Source organism: Podarcis gaigeae (genome assembly GCF_964106915.1).
Source record: "Podarcis gaigeae genome assembly, chromosome: 8".
NCBI lineage: Eukaryota > Metazoa > Chordata > Lepidosauria > Squamata > Lacertidae > Podarcis > Podarcis gaigeae.
The window spans coordinates 7,053,283-7,073,571 of record NC_139684.1 but is presented as its reverse complement, the minus strand read 5'-3'; the positions used below and the strand labels follow the sequence as shown (position 1 = coordinate 7,073,571).

Sequence of the window (20,289 nt, the reverse complement as noted above, 5' to 3'; positions counted from 1 at the left end):
CAGGGACCGAGCAACGGGAGCTCACCCAGTCACAGGGATTCAAACCACCGACCTTCTGATTGGCAAGTCCTAGGCTCTGTGGTTTAACCCACAGCGCCACCCACGTCCCAAGCTAGGCTGATTGGAGAGGGTTATATTCCATCCCCACTCCCCTCCTGTGCTGTGTCTACTTTATTCTTATTCTTTCTGCCCTTGCTGCCCAAATCAGTCAGGTCGGTGGCAGAGGAGAGGAGAAAAATGTGCCAGGACAGCCTGATGTTCATCATTTTTAAACTTTGGGATTTTTCAAGTAGTGCAGTGGTACCTCAGGTTGCAGACGCTTCAGGTTACATACGCTTCAGGTTACAGACTCCACTGACCCAGAAATAGTACCTTGGGTTAAGAACTTTACCTCAGGACAGAGAACAGAACAGAACAGAAATCGCGCGGCAGCAGCGGGAGGCCCCATTAGCTAAAGTAGTGCTTCAGGTTAAGAACAGTTTCAGGTTAAGAACGGACCTCCAGAACGAATTAAGTTCTTAACCCGAGGTACCACTGTATGTCCCTCTCATCCTTGTGTGCCTGGAGAGCTTGAGCTGAGTGGGCACAGAATCAGGGGCATCTCTTGGCTGGTGCAAGGAATGTGGAGGGCCGGCCTGAGTTATGCGCTTTGAGCATCTTAAGTGCCTGAGAAGCCAGTGCTGAGCTGGCCTTTCCCATTGGTTGTCCTTCCCCTGCTGCTTTTCCGTGCTCAAGGTGCAGTATTCGAAACTCTCATTGTTTTGCGACAGGGAATTTCGTTAGCGCGAGCTCTGGGCGCCTGAGATTTCAGATTAAAACTGCAGAGCGGAAGGAAAGGAGGACTTTTTTTCTTCCTCCCCACTTCCAGCTGCTCTGAAGACTGGAGAAGGGACCCTCTTAAGAAGATTACAGAGGGCGGGCAGATGAAGGACTAGACCTTGTGAAAAATGAACATAATATTTCAGCTGCAGTTTGTTCATTTTCAGCTTTGTATTCTTGTTATGAAAAAAAGTGCTCCCAGACATTCCGTTGTTGCGCTCATAACCTCCATTCAGATCCTAGCTTTGCTATCTCAGTTTCTAACTCTGTTAAGGATAGCTCACAAAATAAATATATAAAAACATCTCAAGATAATGCATTAACAGTTAGGGAACAGAGCACAATTGAACCAAAAAGCCAGGCGTAATATCATTAGGGCAAACATCTCATGCTAATAAACACTAAAAACAATAAAATGCAAACATCCAAATAAAATGCAAACAAAAGCCAAATAGCAGCAAAAGCCATATCTGCCCCACACCCGCCAGGAAGGGTGTGGGGAAGGCAGGTGGAAAGTCTTCCCCTTGATGGCTCAGGCAAACTCTCCCCTATAGACTCTAAGGCCCTCTTATTCCTCCCCCCATAATGCCTGCAGCGTTCACTGGAGGACGAGATCAACCGCACCACCTGGGAGGATCTCCCCATCTTTGCTGTCAGCTACCTGGTGATCTTTGTGTACATTGCACTGGCCTTGGGCGAGTACTCCAGCTGGAAGCGCATTCTGGTATGAAGGGGCTGCCCCACGGCAAGGCGGGTGGAGGTGGCCAGACCCAAGAGGAGGAGGAGGAGCGGGGGCACAGAGGAGCTCCAGTCCCTCCTGCAGCATCAAGGCTTCCAGTACTTAAGGAGCAGCTGCTTTCCGAGTGCTTCCGGAGTTTGGTGCCACCACGGAGAGAGCCCTGCTCTTCTCCTGGACACAGCACAACATCTGGAAGAGGCTTCACGCCTCTCTGGGTGTAGAAGCAGGTGCAAGAACTGGGCTTGCCTCTGTGCGTCCTCTGTGCTGAGGAGCACCCTCTCGTCACCACGCCTTGCCTCATCTTTCCAGGTGGACTCCAAGGTGACGCTGGGCTTCGGAGGAATCCTGGTGGTCCTGGGGGCTGTGCTGTCGTCCCTGGGCTTCTACTCCTACATAGGGCTGCCCTCCTCCCTCATCATCATCGAGGTCGTCCCCTTCCTGGTGCTGGCGGTCGGTGCGGACAACATCTTCATCTTCGTGCTGGAGTACCAGGTGCGAGAAATGCCGGGAGGGGTGTCCTTGGCTCCCAAGGCTTGGCATGTCCAGAACAAAGGTGTTTTTGCTGCTTGAGCGGGAGGAGCAACGGAGGCTAAAGAGGCACAAGCAGAGGCAGCCATGGCCCTGCTCTAGTTAGGCAGCAGCCCCAGGCAATGGGGCCAAGCAGCGGCACGCAGCATGCTTCTTGGGGGGTCCAGATCTACCACTCCTGCCACCTGTCCCCAGCCTGCAGCCTAAAGCAACCGCCTCACCCAGCCTCATGGGTAACAAATTTATAATAATAAAATAAATTTTATTTATATCCCGCCCTCCCCAGCCAAAGCCGGGCTCGGGGCAGCTAACAACAACAAAATAATACAACATTCTAAAATCATTTCATTATAAAATTAATTCAAATCAAATCAATAGCAACCACTGGGCTAGAGTTCTGTGAGGATTACCAAAGGAGGGGGTCAGGCTGTGCCTTGGCCAAAGGCCTGGTGGAACAGCTCCGTCTTGCAGGCCCTGCAGGGCCCTAGTCTCTTGTAACAGAGCGTTCCACCAGATTGGAGCCACAGCTGAGAAAGCAATGGCTCTGGTTGAGGCCAGCCTAACCTCTCTGTGGCCCAGGATCTCCAAGATGTTTTTGTTTGAAGAGCATAAGGTCCTCCGTGGGACATACCAGGAGAGGCGGTCTCGTAGGCAGTGGCGTAGCGTGGGTTGTCAGCACCCGGGGCAAGGCAAGTAATTTGCACCCCCTAACCCGTGGATTTGCGCCCCCTAACCCTAACCCCCAGATGTTGCGCCTGGTGCGGCCGGCCCCCCCTGCACTCCCCACGCTATGCCACTGCCCGTAGGTATGAGGGTCCTAGGCCGTATAGGGCTTTAAAGGTTAAAACCAGCACCTTAAACCTGATCCTGTACTCCACCGGGAGCCAGTGCAGCTGGTATAGCACCGGGTGAATGTGATCTCGCAGTGAGGACCCCGTAAGGAGTCTCGCCGCGGCATTCTGCACCCGCTGGAGTTTCTGGGTAGGCTGGCCCTGTCCGGAACAGAGCAGCTCCCCTACTTCAGGACTGCTGAGCCTTGGGGAAGGAGAAGGGGGGTCTGAGAGAGCCCAGATTTCAGGGACACCTTTGCACACAGCTGAGGCCAGACCACCCCTGTTTGAGAACCCTGGAAGACACCTTGACTTCTCCGCCTTGCTGCTCTGTGGGTGAGGACCCCCTGTTTCTCAGACCCCCTTCCTCTGCCTCCCACTGCAGCGGTGTGAGCCACGGCCTGGGGAGACGACGGAGCAACACATCGGTCGGGTTTTGGGTGACGTGGCGCCCAGCATGCTCCTTTGCAGCCTCTCCGAAGTCATCTGCTTCTTCCTGGGTGAGCAAAGCCACTCCTTCTCCGAGGATGGAGTCGGGTACAAAACCCTGGTGGCCAAATGCAGCCAGGTTTGGGCAGAGAAGGGTGGCAGGGCTCTCGGGGCTCACCTAGACTTCTGCTCATCATGCTACTTCTCCCCAGAAAAAGCCCATCTTTGCTTTTCAATCTCAGAGCAAACGTCAGCCAGGTTTCCTGCGGATGGATGTTTGCACTGATTCAGTGCTAAAGAGCAGGTTTTGCTGGGGAAAGGGCGGGGCTGATAAAAAACTGCATAGAATGTGGAAATGAGACAATCCCTCAGTTAAAGGTAAAGGGACCCTTGACCATTAGGTCCAGTCATGATCGACTCTGGGGTTGCGGCATTCATCTCGCTTTATTGGCCGAGGGAGCCGGCGTACAGCTTCCGGGTCATGTGGCCAGCATGACTAAGCCGCTTCTGGCGAACCAGAGCAGCGCACGGAAAAACCGTTTACCTTCCCGCTGGAGTGGTACCTATTTATCTACTTGCGCTTAGACGTGCTTTTGAACTGCTAGGTTGGCAGGAGCAGGGACCGAGCATCGGGAGCTCACCCCGTTGTGAGGATTCAAACTGCCGACCTTCTGATCGGCAAGCCCTAGGCTCTGTTGTTTAACCCACAGCGCCACCCATGTCCCTCAGTTAGAATGGGCCAAAGGCTTTCTTGCAGGGATGCCCTCATCCCAGCTTGTGACAAGCCTGGGGGTGAGCGAGCGCTGGAACAGGCAAAGCTGCAAGGGGATTGGGGTCCTGAAAAGCCAGGAGAACCCCAATGTGGGCTCAGCCCTGAGAGATGAAAAGAAGAAAACAAGGCAGTGGCAGTAACCCAAAGCTTAAAGCTGACCCTGACTCGCCCTGTGGCCAGAGAGCCCAGGAGGTCCACCCTGTACCTTTTTTTTCATGGACATCTAATGGAGCTTAATGTTGCAAGATTCAGCACAGGTAAAAGCTAGGACTTTCACGCAGCGCATAGCCAAACAGTGGGTCTCCCTCTCAAGGATGAAAGTGATGGCTCCCAATCTGGATGGAGGTAAAAGTGAATGAGACAAATTCATGGAGGAAGTGAGGGCTGTTGATGGCAACTGGCCAGGAGGGCTCTGTTCTGCCTCCGCAGTCAGGGGCAGTGTTACGTACTGAGTTGAATAGGATCCAAAAGGCAGCAGTCTGATTGGTCCTAGAACAATAGGATTCAGAATGCAGCAGCCTGATTGGTCCTAGAACAATAGGATCCAGAAGCAGCAGTCTGATTGGTCCTAGAACAATAGGATCCAGAAGCAGCAGTCTGATTGGTCCTAGAACAATAGGATACAGAAGCAGCAGTCTGACTGGTCCTAGAACAATAGGATCCAGAAGCAGCAGTCTGATAGGTCCTAGAACAATAGGATCCAGAAGCAGCAGTCTGATTGGTCCTAGAACAATAGGATTCAGAATGCAGCAGTCTGATTGGTCCTAGAACAATAGGATCCAGAATCATAGAATCATAGAATTGTAGAGTTGGAAGGGACGCCGAGGATCATCTAGTCCAACTCCCTGCAATGCAGGAATACGCAGCTGTCCCATATGGAAGCAGCAGTCTGATTTGTCCTAGAACAATAGGATCCAGAAGCAGCAGTCTGATTGGTCCTAGAACAATAGGATTCAGAATGCAGTAGTCTGATTGGTCCTAGAACAATAGGATTCAGAAGCAGCAGTCTGATTGGTCCTAGAACAATAGGAGCCAGAAGCAGCAGTCTGATTTGTCCTAGAACAATAGGATCCAGAAGCAGCAGCCTGATTGGTCCTAGAACAATAGGATTCAGAAGCAGCAGTCTGATTGGTCCTAGAACAATAGGATCCAGAAGCAGCAGTCTGATTGGTTCTAGAACAATAGGATCCAGAAGCAGCAGTCTAATTGGTCCTAGAACAATAGGATCCAGAAGCAGCAGTCTGATTGGTCCTAGAACAATAGGATCCAGAATCATAGAATCATAGAATTGTAGAGTTGGAAGGGACGCCGAGGATCATCTAGTCCAACTCCCTGCAATGCAGGAATACGCAGCTGTCCCATATGGAAGCAGCAGTCTGATTTGTCCTAGAACAATAGGATCCAGAAGCAGCAGTCTGATTGGTCCTAGAACAATAGGAGCCAGAAGCAGCAGTCTGATTGGTCCTAGAACAATAGGATCCAGAAGCAGCAGCCTGATTGGTCCTAGAACAATAGGATTCAGAAGCAGCAGTCTGATTGGTCCTAGATCAATAGGATCCAGAAGCAGCAGTCTAATTGGTCCTAGAACAATAGGATCCAGAAGCAGCAGTCTGATTGGCCCTAGAACAATAGGATTCAGAATGCAGCAGTCTGATTGGTCCACAGGAGTCACCCAATCCAGCTCCAGGTGGAAGTGAATCCGTAACCTGATTGGCCTACAGGTGAATCCCGGAATTAGCCAATCACATGGGGCCCATTGTGTAAATAATGTATACAAAGCAGACATTCTGGGGGAACTTCCATTCCTCCTCACCACTATGAGCTGAATAAAGAGCATGAAATCCACTCTTGACTCCGAGTGTATTCTGAATCCCAGTTACAGGAAGCCACAGTTGGGGGCAGGGCCCTTTTGCTTGGATCCTGCTTATGGGTTTCCCAATGGGGCAGCTCGTTGGCCACTGTGAGGGCAGGGTGGACCACTGCCTTTGGCCTGATCCAGCAGCCAGGATCTGCTGCTGGACCTTACGCCTCCCTTCCTGCTTCTAGGTGGCCTGTCGGAGATGCCGGCTGTCCGGACCTTTGCCTTGAACGCTGCCCTGGCCGTCCTCTTTGACTTCTTGCTCCAGGTGTCCATGTTTGTGGCCTTGCTGTCTCTGGATGCCCGCAGGCAGAAGGTGGGTGGGGCCTTTCTTTTAAAGTGCATTTTTGAGGCGGGAGGGTTTCCTTACTGACTGGGGTTGCAGGCTTCAACAACCACCCCTCCTCCTCCTCTCCAGCCCCACACTCCAATGGGGTCCTCAGCTGGCGCCCCTTTTGCCCACAGGCCTCTCGCTTTGACCTGTGTTGCTGCGTCCAACTGGAGGAGAAGAGCCCAGAGAAGAAGCAAAGAAGTCTCCTTCGCACCTTCATAGAACGCTTCTATGCTCCCTTCTTGCTCAACAGCTTCGTCCGGTTCATGGTGGTGAGTGCTGCTGGCTAGGTGGCAGAGGGTGGTTTTCTGGTGTGTGTGTGTGTGTGTCTGTGAATCCAAGGCAGAGAGCAGGCAAGGTGGCAAGAAGGAGGCAGGAGAGAACACAGGGTACGGGGAGAAGAATCCTTCTTTCTGAGCCTTCTTAACCAACTCCCCCTTGGTGGCTGTTAGTCTTGGAAGCCATATCTAATATAATAATGATAATTTATTATTTATACCCCGCCCGTCTGACTGGGTCTCCCCAGCCACTCTGGGCGGCTTCCAACCAAATATCAGAAATAATACAGCGTCAGACATTAAAAACATCCCTAAACAGGGCCGCCTTCAGGTGTCTTTTAAAAGTAAAATAGTTGTTTATTGCCTTGACATCTGGTGGGAGGGTGTTCCACAGGGCAGGCGCCACTACTGAGAAGGCCCTCTGCCTGGTTCCCTGTAACCTCACTTCTTGCAGGGAGGGAACCACCAGAAGGCCCTCAGTGCTGGACCTCAGTGTCCGGGCAGAATGATGGGGGTGGAGACGCTCCTTCAGATATACTAGACCGAGGCCGTTTAGGGCTTTAAAGGTCAGCACCAAGACTTTGAATTCTGCCTGGAAACGTACTGGGAGCCAATGCAGATCTTTCAGACTGGTGTTATGTGGTCCCGGCGGCCGCTCCCAGTCACCAGTCTAGCTGCCGCTTTCTGGATTAATTGCAGTTTCCGAGTCACCTTCAAAGATAGCCCCACGTAGAGCGTATTGCAGTAGTCCAAGCTACTGTAGTCCATATCTACCTCCTCCAGGATCAGAGGTGGGAGAGGGTGTGACTTGAAGGTCCAGGGGGGCCACCACTAAGCAGGCCATGGTCAGGATGAGACACCATGTGGGGAGCCCACAGACCCACCCATGACGGGTGGAGCGAATGGAGGGGGGGGGGGGAATCCAACTAACACATAAAATAATGGCCTTCAGGTCAGACTTGTGTGCTTCCTGGGAGCCTCTAGTTGGTCCCTGGGCAAGGGAGGACTGGGATTCTGAACTAGACGCTTTGGCCTGATCCTGCTGCTTCACCTACAGAGACCCTCTTGCGTTCTTACCTTCAGATGCTGATCTTCATTTTCATGTTCTGCGCTGGAATCTTCCTGATGTTGCATGTCGAAGTGGGGCTGAATCAGGAGCTCGCCATGCCCACGGTAAGAGCTGGCTGGCTTGTTGGTCTTCTGGGCCAGTAATGATGATGTTTCCCCAAGAGGCTTCTCCACGAGGAAGTTCCTTCAGGGAACTTGAGGACTTGGCTGAGTCTGAGTGCTCTGCACCTTAACGAAGGGAGCTGCTTAATTCCACCTGGCTTCCTCCAGTAGCTTTGTTAATTAAATTATTTGCAGGATTTATAGCTCGCTCTTCATAGAATGTTTTCAGTCCCAGAGCAGGGGACGGAGTAATAAAAAGAAACATAAAAATATGAATACAAAAAAATGACAATATAAACAGGTCCAATGAGCAACAGTTTTATCGTAAGGCAAGCAAGCAAAATGACAGCAACATTAAAAATAGTACCGTATTTCCTGTTTAATGAAGTATAAATATTTCATATCTTTATTATATTTATTAAATTTTATTATAAATATTTCATGTCTTACTTTACGCTCCATAGAGCGATTAACTTCCCTCCTTCCCTTCCGAAGGTTTTCTTATTCCAGTCTCAAATCCACACTTCCTTAGTAATATCTAAGCCATGTCATAAGATTTATTTCAGTCCTGCTAACGTCTTCAACTTTCTACAGTTCTCACTTATATAGTCCATGAATTTACTCCATTCTTTTTGGTACTTTGTTTCCTCCTGATTGCGAATCCTGTGGGTCAGTTTTGCTAATTCCGCCTATTTGACCATCATTGCCTGTCATTCCTTCACAGTTGGAAATTCCTGTGTTTTCCATTTTTGGGCTATCAAGATTCTGGCAGCAGTCGTAACATACATTAATAATCTTTGATCTACTTTCTTAATATCTTCCCCCATCAAGTCTAGCAAAAAAGCTTCAGGCCTTTTTGGGAAAGTATATTTAAGCATCTTTTTAAATTCATTATAGATCAGTTCCCAATTTTTTCCCCTTCATTTTATCACATGTCCTAGGTGGTTCTTGTTATGTACTGAAGTTCTCACCCTGGGCCGGCAGGGGGATACTGTAGATAGTTATGCAAATGAAGGATTGAAAGTGACGTTCAGTGATTGGATAGTTTGTATGCAAATGAAGGATCGAAAGTAACCTTCAGTGATTGGATAGTTTTAGAAAGTTGCTACAGTTACATTGTTTTGGAGCTCTATATAAGCAGGCTGACTGAGCTCTTCAGTTCAGTTCTGTTCTGGCCTGTGAATAAAGAAGAGCTGTTTGAAGAATCGCTGTGTCGTCTGATATGTTCACCCACAACTTAACAGTTCTTATGTTCTCATGCTCTGCTCTCCCCAGGACTCCTACATGCTGCAGTACTTCCAGTACCTGAACACATACTTCATGGTGGGGGCCCCAACTTACTTTGTCACCACGCCGGGCTACAACTTCTCCACGGTGGAAGGGATGAACGGGGTCTGCTCCAGCTCAGGCTGCGATGACAACTCCCTGACGCAGAAGATCCAGTCCGCCGTGCAGTTCCCGAACGTGTAAGTCGCTCGGAGGAGCCATTCTGCTCCTGTAAAAAGGGGGTGGGTGGGTGTACAAAAGCGCCCCCCCTCCCCAGTTTTGCCCTCAAACACGCCAGAATATTATTGCATGCTCTTTCCTCCACATACCTGCCAGGAAACATAAGAAAAAATAGAGAGAGGGAGGGTTCCTGGAGGGCTCGTCTTAGAGGGGCAGAGAAAAAGATGCTTTGACTGGGGAGGGCATGGTGGCAAAAGAGCAGTTGCAGAAGCTCTTTTGCCCTGACCCTTCCTGGGGGAGAAGGAGCAGCAGACCCCCAGGCAGATGCTAGAAAGCAGCCTGGAGTTTGCTTCATACCAGGGAACCAGGCACAGGGCCTTCTCGGTAGTGGCGCCCGCCCTGTGGAACGACCTCCCATCAGATGTCAAAGAGATAAACAACTACCTGACATTTAGAAAACATCTGCCCTGTTCAGGGAAGTTTTTAATGTGTGACATTTTGGTGTATTTTTAATCTTTGTTGGAAGCCGCCCAGAGCGGTTGGGGAAACCCAGCCAGATGGGCAGGGTAGAAATAAATAATAATATTAATAATAATAATAATAATAATAATAATAATAATAATAATAATAATTATTATTATCATTATTATTATCAAGACCTCAGAGGAAAACAGACCAAGTCATGGAGGAGATGGCTATTGATGGCTACTAGCTACAACATCTGTGTTCTGCCTCCACAATCAGAGGCGGGGTACAAATAATATATTATTATTATTATTATTATTATTATTATTATTATTATTATTATTCATACAGGAAAGGTAGTGTGGTCTGGCCCTCCAGGCTCTAGAAGAGGCACAGGAGATTCTTAGTGGTCTGTGGGGCTCCAAAGGGCAATAAGCTCAAAACCAAGGCAGCCCCCAACCATCTGAGGACCAGACAAACATTGAGCAGCTTCTCCTGAAATTTTGAGGTTCAGCATCGGGCCCAGGATCAGGTGCCTGGCAGGATGAGCCCACCTTCCTGCATTTGATCACTGCAAGATCAGCTCCATCCCTCCTCGTTCCACCTCACCAGTGGCACCTCAGGCTGGGCTTGGCTGCTGTGGCTTTTCATTTTGCACCTGCCTCCAAGGGCAGCCCTCACCTCGCAGACCACAGGTGGTGCTCCTGGAGGGGCCTAAGGCCTAGAAGACGGCCGAGGCAGCCCAGGAGGTGCAAGTGCCCTGTGCGTGCCTCCTGCTCTCTTGCCAGTCTCTTGGACTGCCTCACCAGAGTGGTGCATGCTCTAGTTATCTCCCGTTTGGACTACTGCAATGCGCTCTACGTGGGGCTACCTTTGAAGGTGACCCGGAAACTACAATTAATCCAGAATGCGGCAGCTAGACTGGTGACTGGGAGCGGCCGCCGGGACCACATAACACCAGACTTGAAAGACCTACATTGGCTCCCAGTACATTTCCAGGCACAATTCAAAGTCTTGGTGCTGACCTTTAAAGCCCTAAACGGCCTTGGCCCAGTATACCTGAAGGAGCATCTCCACCCCCATCGTTCTGCCTGGATGCTGAGGTCCAGCGCCGAGGGCCTTCTGGCGGTTCCCTCATTGTGAGAAGCAAAGCTACAGGGAACCAGGCAGAAGGCCTTCTCAGTAGTGGCGCCCGCCCTGTGGAACGCTCTCCCATCAGATGTCAAAGCGATAAACAACTACCTGATATTTAGAAGACATCTGAAGATAGCCCTGTTCAGGGAAGTTTTTAATGTGTGACATTTTAGTGTATTTTTGGTCTCTGTGGAAGCCGCCCAGAGTGGCTGGGGAAACCCAGCCAGATGGGCGGGGTACAAATAATAAATTATTAGTATTATTATTATTGCTCTTTGAGCCTTACGCTCTCTCTTTGGCCGTGGGCCTTGGCCCCCCTCCATGCCGCTGTCTCTCCCCCCAGGTCCTTCCTGGCCATCCCTGCCTCTTCCTGGGTGGACGACTTCATTGACTGGCTGAGCCCCTTTTCCAGCTGCTGCCGCATCCACAGCTTCGGCCCAGACAAGGACCAGTTCTGCCCCTCCACCGACAGTAAGCAGAGAAACCCGCCAGAGATTCTTCAGCTGCGATTCTTGCATTGCAGGGGGTGGGGCTGGATGACCCTACAGCTTTATCATTCTATGAAAGTATAGGGGGTGGTGGGACATCCCCTGGGGGGGGGGGGTTCCCTGCCCAAGGTTTGTTAAAGTTTGTGGGTTGTAAATCCTTTGACCCACGGGTCTGCTGCATTGGCACTGCAATATATCTGATTTACGAGCAATCCGACACTTCAGTGGCGCCTACACGCTTCCACTCACGCGCTGCCATGCTTCTCAGTTGCTGGATGATAGCAGAGTTCACACGCAGCATAAAATGGCTTGTCTGTGTCGACGTGGTGCCTTCAATAACTCAGCTCGACACCAGTGCTTCTAATCTAACACTCTTTATTTAGAGGCACAACAAACAGAAAAGAAAACCTACAGAATCTAGCTGCGTGTTCACAGCGTTCTGTCTCTAACAAAAACGAAATTACCCTGCTCACATTCTCAGACAGACTGCTCTCTGCAGCTCCCAGAGAGCACAGATCAAAGGAAAATGCCCAGGTTCATGTGGGCAATGCACCCAGTGAATAAGAACGCTTCCTGGAGTGTTAACTGTCCAGAACCACAACAAGGTTGCAGCTGGAGGGGACCAGAGATTCCTGCACCTGGGGCTCAGCCTCTCCTCTGCCTCTCTCTCCCCCAGCTTCCCTGTCCTGCCTGTTGAAAAAGTGCATGCCTCTGATGAGCGGGACCCTCCGGCCAAGTGTTGAGGAGTTCCACCAGTTCCTGCCCTGGTTCCTCCACGATATGCCCAACCTGAAGTGCCCCAAGGCGTGAGTACTGCAAGCACCAGGGTGTGTGTGTATGTGTATGTGTGTGGGTCAGGATTCGGGTCTGGGCGATTGTTCCTACAGCAGGGAATGACCCCCCCCCCCGAGAGGGTCTCCTTGCCTGGTTGTGCGTTGTATTTTTTTTAAAATGATATTTATTGAGATTTCCATTAAAAACATGTACAAACAAAACAACAACAATAAAAAAAACATAAACAAAAACAACAAGTATAGTTTCAAACCTTATTTTCTCAACCTACTTTCCCCGACTCCCTCATACCTCCCCGTTCTGTATTCTAATTTCATTATCCAGTCAGTAAATCCATTCCCTTATTTCCCAAAGTTTTTTGACAATTCCATTCCTTTTCTTAATCTACATCTCTGAACACCATATTATTTTCCAACCCATGTCATTCTAGCCTTCATTAATTTTATAGTATTTGTTAAGATAGTCTTTAAATTTCTTCCAATCTTCCTGGTTGTGCGTTGTAGAGGCACCCCTACCGGAAAGGGGGGCCAGCTGGAGCTCGGAGGCTGAGGAGCGGCCAGATTGAGCCAGTGGAGCCCATGAGGCCAGGCCAGAGTAGGCAGGCTGCAGGTGGACTTTGCAGGAAATGACCCACAAGGAGGTTGGAGATTGGAATGGAGCGCATGGTTTTTTCCTGGGGGCAGCTGGACCTCTGTGGGGTAAAAGGTAAAGGGACCCCTGACCATTAGGTCCAGTCGTGGCCAACTCTGGGGTTGCGGCGCTCATCTCGCTTTACTGGCCGAGGGAGCCGGCGTACAGCTTCTGGGTCTGTGGCCAGCATGACTAAGCCACTTCTGGCGAACCAGAGCAGCGCACGGAAACGCCGTTTACCTTCCCGCTGGAGCGGTACCTATTTATCTACTTGCACTTTGACGTGCTTTCGAACTGCTAGGTTGGCAGGAGCAGGGAGCGAGCAACAGGAGCTCACCCCATCATGGGGATTCGAACCACCGACCTTCTGATCGGCAAGTCCTAGGCTCTGTGGTTTAACCCACAGCGCCACCCGTGTTTCAGTGGGGAGAGAGCTCCAAATCCAGGCCCTGAGGGAGGGACATCTAAGGAAGGTCTTGATGTGTGAGACATCCATGGGGCTGGCTGTTTCCAAGCCGTTTGGGGAACTGTTGGCGGCAAACAGCTTGGCTGCCTGCTAGCCAGCTGGGATGCCCTAAGTCTTTCCTATCCTGGGCTTTGAGCCAGTATGGTGTAGTGGTTTGAGTGCTGGATTTTTTTTTTTTTTGAATAATATTTTATTAAGTTTTAACAATAAAGAAATTATAAAACAACAAATAGAAAAAAACACAAGAAGAATACAAAAACACAAAAATACAAAGATACAAAAGTACAAAAATACATACATTTAACGTAAAAAAGAAAAAAAGAAAAACACAAAAAAGAAAACAAAAACCCCTCTTTTTAAATTTCTCATCTTTGATTAACTTATTTTCCTGACTTCCTCACGCCTCCCTTTTTTGTATTCCATTTAGAAATTGGTTCAGCAAATTCATATCCTGTTAGTTTATCCTTAATTATTTTTCCTCACATATTATAGCTTCAAGTTTTCATCTAATATCAATCCAATCTTACATTTTACCTTGTTACTAGAACCCCTTCATTTAATTTCAATGTCATCAACATTCAAAAATTTACAATATTTCTGTAGATAAATTTTAAATTTCCTCCAATCTTCTTCCACTGACTCTTCTCCCTTGAGTGCTGGATTTAAGACCCGAGAGAGACCAGGGTTCGAATCTCCCCACTCTACCATGAGGCTCGCTGGGTAACCTTGGACCAGTCACAGTGTCTCTTAGCCTAGCCTGCCTTACAGGAAAGCTGTTGTTGTGGTGAGACTAAAATGCTGGCGAGGAGCATGTATACCACCTTGAGCTCCTTGGGGCAAAGGAGGTGGGATAATAATCACAATAAATAAATCAATAAAATAAAATAAAAAGGCCTCTGGGGCCATTTCCAGTTTGCACCTGCTGCATCGGGTCTGCCAAGGGGAATGCTTCTCTCTGAGACTCAACATGCCCCCCCCATCTTTTTTTCCAGGGGTCGTGGTGCCTATGACACGTCTGTGAGGCTGGGGCCAGATGGGGAAGTCATAGGTGAGTGTTTCCCCCCTCCCATCCCCAGAATAAAAAGAAGCCCCAGGTGCGAATTCTGCTGCCTTGCCAGGAGGGCAGCGACTCTCTTGCTGTGGCAACCAGGGTGGGTGGAGGGATATGCAGACGGGGAGGTGGGCTTCTGGCTTCATATACAGTCCAGAGCCATCTCCCCTGGTGCACCACTTCAGAGGTGGGAGGCGGTTAATGCCCCTCCGAAGCGGTGAAGCCCCTCTGGGTGGCTGGGTCATTGCAGCGCCTGTCTCCTCTCTCCACAGCATCCCGCTTCATGGCATACCACACGCCCCTCAAAAACTCCCAGGAGTACACAGCAGCCCTGAAGGCGGCCCGGGAACTGGCGGCCAACATCACTGCTGCCATGCGGCAGGTGCCAGGAACGGACCCCGACTTCACGGTCTTCCCATACACGTAAGATGTGGGGAGCGGCTGGGGAGGGACCGAAAAGGGCATCTTGTCCTTTTTTTATATATAATAATTTTTATTAAGTTTTCCATTTAACAATCCAATCATATCAGATTAATTATTACGAATTATACCAATACATATTATGTAGTCCAAATATTTTGCCAAATTTTAAATTTTGTTGGGGGTTCCCATGTTTTCAGCTCAGTGAGGGTCCAATCATCTCATATTTCTGCTGCTTTTGATGTTCACAAATCCCATCTTCCAGTCTTCTAGTTGTTATCATTTTTCTTCCTAATAACCTCCAAGTTGTTTCCGCAGGCGAGTTAAACCAAACATTGTTATTTTTCTGTGTGAACTGTGTCAGGCTCTCCTTAAATCACAACACGCTGATCCAACAGTCCTGCTCAAGCGGCAGGCGGCATTTTAGTCTGTTCCGATGTAATAAAGTCTAAGCGTCTGCTTATTAATTTTCCCAGACCAGTTGCACCATAAATCAGTCTTTGCAGAGGAGGGTTTGCCCACTCAAACACACAATACAAACATGATAACAAAGCAATGGCTCACCTCCCCCTCTGACTATCAATCTCGCAACTTAGTCTGTCTCATAATGGCAGATCCCGATTAAGAATGGCATCTTGTCCTTTTTTGTGGGGAACTGTCCCTAGTTTCCTGGCTCTTCACGCCTGGGGTCAGCGAGGCTCCAGGGAGAGCGGCAAAGTGAGTCTCTGTGCCTCGCTGGTGTTCCCACGGCCGCTGTGGTTTTTCCTGCAGGATCACCTACGTGTTTTATGAGCAGTTCCTGAGCATCGCCCTCGCGGGAGTCATCAACCTAGCCGTCTGCTTGCTCCCCACCTTCCTGGTCTGCTGTGTCCTGCTGGGCATGGACCTGCGCTCAGGACTCATCAACCTGTTCACCATCATCATGATCCTGGTGGACACCCAGGGAGCCATGACGTTGTGGGGCATTTCCTTCAACGCCATCTCCCTCATCAACCTGGTGACGGTAAGCTAGCCCATGTCATACAATGAAACCAAAACACCAAACCGGCTTGCAAATATAAAGGGCAATTTGACTTGTTGTTGTTTAATCGTTTAGTCGTGTTTGACTCTTCGTGACCCCATGGACCAGAGCATGCCAGGCACTCCTGTCTTCCACTGCCTCCCGCAGTTTGGTCAAACTCATGCTGGTAGCTTTGAGAATACTGTCCCACCATCTCATCCTCTGTCGTCCCCTTCTCCTTGTGCCCTCCATCTTTCCCAACATCAGGGTCTTTTCCAGGGAGTCTTCTCTTCTCATGAGGTGGCCAAAGTATTGGAGCCTCAGCTTCAGGATCTGTCCTTCCTGTGAGCACTCAGGGCTGATTTCCTTCAGAATGGAGAGGTTTGGTCTTCTTGCAGTCCATGGGACTCTCAAGAGTCTCCTCCAGCACCAAAATTTGACAGTTCAGCAAATTAAAGTGCAACGTGCATAGCAAAGCCTGGAGATACTTATAGACATACAGTCAACTAGTGCACAACTCTGCCAATAATGTATATAGTAATAGTGTCATACACAGCTGAAACAGGTAAACTGCTCTGGGGCACAGCTCTGGCTTTGTGGAGCGGGGGCGGCAGGAGAGGGCACCCCAGAATCTCCCAACTTGGGGGGTGTTTTCCAAGGGTCATTGTGGAGTTCCTTCCAAGGTGTCTAGCCTCAAAACGGGATTCCGCCTTCTGACTTTGTGAGTCTGCAAATTCTACACAAAATCCTCCCCACCCCACAGAATAAACACTTATCCTGAAAGACCTACATTGGCTCCCAGTACATTTCCGAGCACAATTCAAAGAGTTGGTGCTGGCCTTTAAAGCCCTAAATGGCCTCAGTCCAGTATACCTGAGGTCCAGCTCTAAGGTCCTTCTGGCAGTTCCCTCCCTGCGAGAAGTGAGGTTACAGGGAACCAGGCAGAGGGCCTTCTCGGTAGTGGCACCCAGTGGCGTAGCGTGAGTTGTCAGCACCCGGGGCAAGGCAAGTAATTTGCGCCCCCTAACCCGTGGATTTGCGCCCCCTCACCCTAACCCCCAGATGTTGCGCCCGGTGCGGCCGGCCCCCCCTGCACCCCCCACGCTACGCCACTGGTGGCACCCACCCTGTGGAACGCCCTCTCATCAGATGCCAAGGAAATAAACAACTATCTGACTTTTAGAAGGCATATGAAGGCAGCCCTGTTTAGGGAAGTTTTTAATGTTTGATGTTTTATTGTGTTTTTAATATTCTGTTGGGAACTGCCCAGAGTGGTTGTGGAGGCCCAGCTGGATGTGCTGGGTATAAATCAATAATAATAATAATAATAATAATAATAATAATAATAATAATAATGCAATTTGATGTGAGGCACATGGAAGCACATTCTTATTTGCACACATTACCCAGCTTGCACACGTGCTTTGTCAAACACATATGCTAATATTTGCTTTCCATCACAGTTTTTTTTTAGTAATTCCATCCACAGCAACATACCCAAACTGGGAGTTCTGGATGGATGAGAAGTAGTTGGGGCGACAGGTTTGTGGGGTGCAGAACAGGAAATGAAGATCATGGGGAGAGATGAGCATCAGCCAAGTGAAGAAAGCAATGCTCCTTATTGCATTTTCCCAAGAGAGCTGCAAATCTGATAGGCAGCATCTATGCTTTGGAACTCCCTGCCTATTGACATTAGGCAGGTGCCCTCATTATATTGTTCCTGATACTTGCTGAAAACTTTATTTCAGCAAGCCTACCCAGAAATTTAATGTAGTTATCCATATTTGTTTAAAAATATTTTTCTGTTTCCTTTACACTTTATCTTATACACACATATTTTTTCCAAACAGTTTTGTTAAATTTAGGTGTTTTATTGATAATTTTATCATGTGCACCACTGAGTTTTCTCAGTAGTCTATGAATCGTCCTAAATAAAGGGGGATTTTTAAGCACAACTAGCAAGGACCACTCCCTTTGAGGCCAGCTCTAGAAATATTAAGCCGTAAGAAACTTTGGTTTTCTTCCCCCAGAGCCCATAGGACACAGAACTCAACAACACATTTGTGCAGTATCCTTAGAACACAAAGAGGTAGACATAATACATTATGGAAAGTTGCACAGATTTTAGTGAGAAAACAAGGAAGCCAGGGGGTTCTTATATGTAAGAATATTTGTTTGGGAATAAAGGAAAGGAACTTCGTCACTTATATTTTACCCGATTGCACAGAACTTGGGGCAATGCAGCACTTTCAGGGGGGAAATGTTCTGAGAGAGCATTGATTTAGATGGTTCTAAGGTGATTGTGATTGGGAGAGATTGTGTAAATTTAAGGGAATCATTTGGTGGCAATTGATTGGTTTTGAGACCAGTGGTAGGAGAAGCTCCATCACTGCTAAGCCTTTGAGGTAGCCAATCAGAAATTTATTTAAAGGTTGATTCCACCTCCCTATTGATTCTGGACTTCCACCATAAAAAGACTATCCAATTCAGGTCAGTTGGCTATTAACTAAGAACATAAGAGCTCTGCTGCTGGATCAGGCCAGAGGGCGCCCATCTAGTCCAGCACCCTGCTCTCACAGCCTGATGCCCATTATTGGATGATGCCCACGAGCAGGACCTGAGTTCTATAAGTCATTGCGAAGAAGGGACTTACCTGCGAATGGGTGTTCTGAAATAAACCTCCAAATAGCTCTCTGTTCAGAATTTCCTGAAGGGGGTGCCAAACCCTAGACATCTGAAAGAGAGCTCTGTTGGACTGCATCGAAACAGAGGTTTCTGTCCACCATAACAAAAACTATCAGGGAGCTGGGTTTATTTCCTAGCATTCAGGAGAAGCTTTGTGGCACTTCACCCTAGACAGCCTTGGTCCTGAGTTGCAAAGCTGTGTGCCTGTTCTGGCAGAGACACAGCAGCTTGAAGGGTAATGGTGGAGAAACCTGCTGCTGCTTCTCTTCCCCCTCTCCATTTTCCTGATTACAATGATTTCCTTTACCAATTAATCTACGAGCATTGTAACGACTGGACAAAACGGAGCTGATGCCCAGGTTAGGTTAGACCATATTTCTCCTTCAGTTGCAACAGAAGCAAGGTGCAATTTTTGTGCTGATCACGTTGAAATTGCCGCACATGGTACAAAAAACAACAACTGGGGCTTTTTGGCCCAGCAAATAATTTAATAATAATAATAAAGCTGCTCATTCTTCTGACAAGGGCTCTGTTCCTCCCGGCAGGCTGTGGGCATTTCGGTGGAGTTTGTCTCCCACATCACCCGCTCCTTCGCTATCAGCACGGAGCCCACCAAAGTGGGGAGAGCCAGAGAGGCCACAGTCAACATGGGGAGTGCGGTGAGTCGTGGGTCATGTGGCCAGCATGACTAAGCCGCTTCTGGCAAACCAGAACAGCACACGGAAACGCTGTTTACCTTCCCGCCGGAGTGGTACCTATTTATCTACTTGCACTTTGACGTGCTTTCGAACTGTTAGGTTGGCAGGAGCAGGGACTGAGCAACGGGAGCTCACCCCATCACGGGGATTCGAACCGCCGACCTTGTGATCGGCAAGTCCTAGGCTCAGTGGTTTAGACCACAGCGCCACCCGCGTTGCAGGTATCACAGCTAAAAAATCCGATGGATGGCTGTCCAAGCTCTGCTCCCCCTCTCCAGAATCAGTTGTGCTCTTCTCATACACACCCCGCCCCCCCCCACAAATGAACACACTGCTTTTGGTCATCCAGAACCAGCTCCAAATTGGCACGAGAGCTCCTCAGCCTCTCCCTCCACTTTCCAACTTCCACTCTTGGGAGCTGTTTATGCCCATCTGGTGGGCAGCCAACTGGGTATTGGGCTGTGTTGGTGAAGCTGCCATGGCCATAGCACTCCTCGCCTGCCTGCAGAGGCAGTCCCTGCTGTGTGAGCCATCTCTGCCCCTTCTCCCCCATTTGGAGATTTCTGGGTATAACCAGCCTGTGCTGTCGGCTTGCTGTCCCTCCAGGTGTTTGCTGGCGTGGCCATGACCAACCTCCCGGGCATCGTGGTCCTGGCCTTTGCCAAAGCCCAGCTGATCCAGATCTTCTTCTTCCGCCTCAACCTCATCATCACGCTGCTGGGGATGCTCCATGGACTCGTCTTCCTGCCTGTGGCCCTCAGTTATTTCGGTGAGCCAGTTTGCCTTCCCAAGCCGGACCCCTACAAAGAGGGGAAATTGCTGAGGCAGCCTGTAAAAAGGTACCCCTGACAGTTAGGTCCAGTCATGGCCGACTCTGGGGTTGCGGCACTCATCTTGCTTTATTGGCCGAGGGAGCCAGCGTACAGCTTCCGGGTCATGTGGCCAGCATGACTCAGCTGCTTCTGGCGAACCAGAGCAGCGCACAGAAACGCCGTTTACCTTCCCGCTGGAGTGGTACCTATTTACTTGCACTTTGATGCGCTTTCGAACTGCTAGGTTGGCAGGAGCAGGGACCGAGCAACGGGAGCTCACCCCGTCACGGGGATTCGAACTGCCGACCTTCTGATTGGCAAGTTCTAGGCTCTGTGGTTTAACCCACAGCGCCACCCCTGTCCCGAGATAGCCTGTAATGAGGGGCAAAGAGGACAGGGGCACAGGGGATGGAGGCACAGTTCAAGCTGCCTGCGACAGGAGGGGGAA

At 49.5% G+C, this 20,289-nt stretch overlaps 1 protein-coding gene across 1 annotated transcript in view; it reads left to right on the top strand.

Moving 5' to 3' along the window:
- The window catches only part of NPC1L1 (NPC1 like intracellular cholesterol transporter 1), a 34,962-nt gene that overhangs the window by 11,798 nt on the left and 2,875 nt on the right, over positions 1 to 20,289 (top strand). The window contains exons 5-18 of the mRNA XM_083753148.1: positions 1,415 to 1,543; positions 1,868 to 2,050; positions 3,302 to 3,416; positions 6,164 to 6,291; positions 6,441 to 6,578; positions 7,668 to 7,757; positions 9,030 to 9,220; positions 11,143 to 11,270; positions 11,964 to 12,093; positions 14,168 to 14,223; positions 14,499 to 14,649; positions 15,418 to 15,649; positions 18,877 to 18,990; positions 19,636 to 19,798. Of these exons, the coding sequence (XP_083609274.1) occupies positions 1,415 to 1,543; positions 1,868 to 2,050; positions 3,302 to 3,416; positions 6,164 to 6,291; positions 6,441 to 6,578; positions 7,668 to 7,757; positions 9,030 to 9,220; positions 11,143 to 11,270; positions 11,964 to 12,093; positions 14,168 to 14,223; positions 14,499 to 14,649; positions 15,418 to 15,649; positions 18,877 to 18,990; positions 19,636 to 19,798 (1,948 nt within the window). The remainder of the gene's footprint in view (positions 1 to 1,414; positions 1,544 to 1,867; positions 2,051 to 3,301; positions 3,417 to 6,163; positions 6,292 to 6,440; positions 6,579 to 7,667; positions 7,758 to 9,029; positions 9,221 to 11,142; positions 11,271 to 11,963; positions 12,094 to 14,167; positions 14,224 to 14,498; positions 14,650 to 15,417; positions 15,650 to 18,876; positions 18,991 to 19,635; positions 19,799 to 20,289) is intronic.